This window comes from Symphalangus syndactylus, chromosome 6 (genome assembly GCF_028878055.3).
Source record: "Symphalangus syndactylus isolate Jambi chromosome 6, NHGRI_mSymSyn1-v2.1_pri, whole genome shotgun sequence".
Classification (NCBI taxonomy): Eukaryota; Metazoa; Chordata; class Mammalia; order Primates; family Hylobatidae; genus Symphalangus; species Symphalangus syndactylus.
The window spans coordinates 22,503,217-22,504,811 of NC_072428.2; the positions used below are offsets into that span (position 1 = coordinate 22,503,217).

General features: G+C 36.7%; 1 protein-coding gene across 1 annotated transcript; it reads left to right on the forward strand.

The window, feature by feature from the left end:
* The first annotated feature begins 413 nt into the window (after positions 1 to 413).
* Positions 414 to 1,191, forward strand: LOC129484258 (transcription factor Spi-C-like). The gene has a single exon (XM_055281963.2). It carries the CDS (start codon positions 414 to 416, stop codon positions 1,158 to 1,160), a length of 747 nt encoding a protein of 248 aa, XP_055137938.1. The 3' UTR covers positions 1,161 to 1,191.
* Positions 1,192 to 1,595: the final 404 nt, after the last annotated feature.

Below are 1,595 nucleotides of genomic sequence, written 5' to 3' on the forward strand. Positions count from 1 at the left end.
AAGCTATTCTGATAGCCTGAATAAAAGGAAATAAGATGAAGGGGGGTGGTAACGGAAAGATTCAAGGTACATTTATTATAAAGAAAGCCTTGATTGCATTGTAAGACACACAAACTGTGGGTTAACCACTGATAAATTCCACTGTTTCACAAAGCCCACTTTAAGAACTGAGTGATATAGGAGAGGCAGACATGTGTTTCAGGGGACGGGAAGGTTATTTCCACCATGTACAAATGGATGCTGCTTTGGACACTGATGGACAGAGCCATTGCACTGGAAAATAATTTTTTATTTTCATGATAGCCTACCGTTGAATTTACCATTCTGATATTAATGAAACATCTCTATAAAGGGTTGAAGTGTCTTCCCGCAACAATTGCTAAGGAACAGAATTATCAATTTATTAATGAAATATGACATGTGTTGAACAAGACAAGCTGGGTCAAGCATTTGAGGATGCTTTTGAGGTTCTGAGGCAACATTCAACTGGAGATCTTCAGTACTTGCCAGATTACAAAAATTACCTGGCTTTAATCAACCATCATCCTCATGTCAAAGGAAATTCCAGCTGCTATGGAGTGTTGCCTACAGAGGAGCCTGTCTATAATTGGAGAACGGTAATTAACAGTGCTGCGGACTTCTATTTTGAAGGAAATATTCATCAATCTCTGCAGAACATAACTGAAATCCAGCTGGTACAATCCACTGTTCTCCAGCAAGAGGGGGGAAAAGGCAGGAAGAAGCTCCGACTGTTTGAATACCTTCACAAATCCCTGTGTAATCCAGAGATGGTATCTTGTTTTCAGTGGGTAGATATAACCAAAGGCATCTTTCAGTTTGTATCAAAAAACAAAGACAAACTTGCCGAGCTCTGGGGGAAAACAAAAGGCAACAGGAAGACCATGACTTACCAGAAAATGGCCAGGGCACTGAGAAATTACAGAAGAAGTGGGGAAATTACCAAAATCTGGAGGAAGCTGACTTACCATTTCAGTGAGGCCATTCTCCAAAGACTCTCTCCATCCTATTTCCTGGGGAAAGACATCTTCTACTCACAATGTGTTCAACCTGATCAAGAATATCTCAGTTTAAATAACTGGAATGCAAATTATACTTATACATATGCCAATTACCATGCGCTAAATCACCATGATTGCTAAATATACTCTCATATTTCATGGTTTACTGAAATCAAAAATCTCTACAAGTTTTAAGGATTTCTCCCTCTCTCTCTTTTTTCCCTCTGAAGAAATTTAGGATTTTTCTCTTAAAGCAAATACTAAAGAGGAAAAAAATAACTTTATTGTTGCTTTTAGCAAAGAGCATGTAATCTATACTAACTTGTTGGGAAATTCTGCCAATGAACAACTTTTTTATAATACTTTGTGAAGATTCAGTGAACAACTTTATTGTTTCAAATGATCAAGCCCATTTGAAAGTATAGACTAAATGTCCTTGCTCTGCTCTTACTATTCTCTTTTAAAATTTTTTTTGTTTTATTATTTTTAAAGAGGTGTCAGCCAAGATAATTTTTTATTTTTATGGATTTAGGAGTACAAATGCAGTTTTGTTGCTCTGATATATTGCATAGTGGT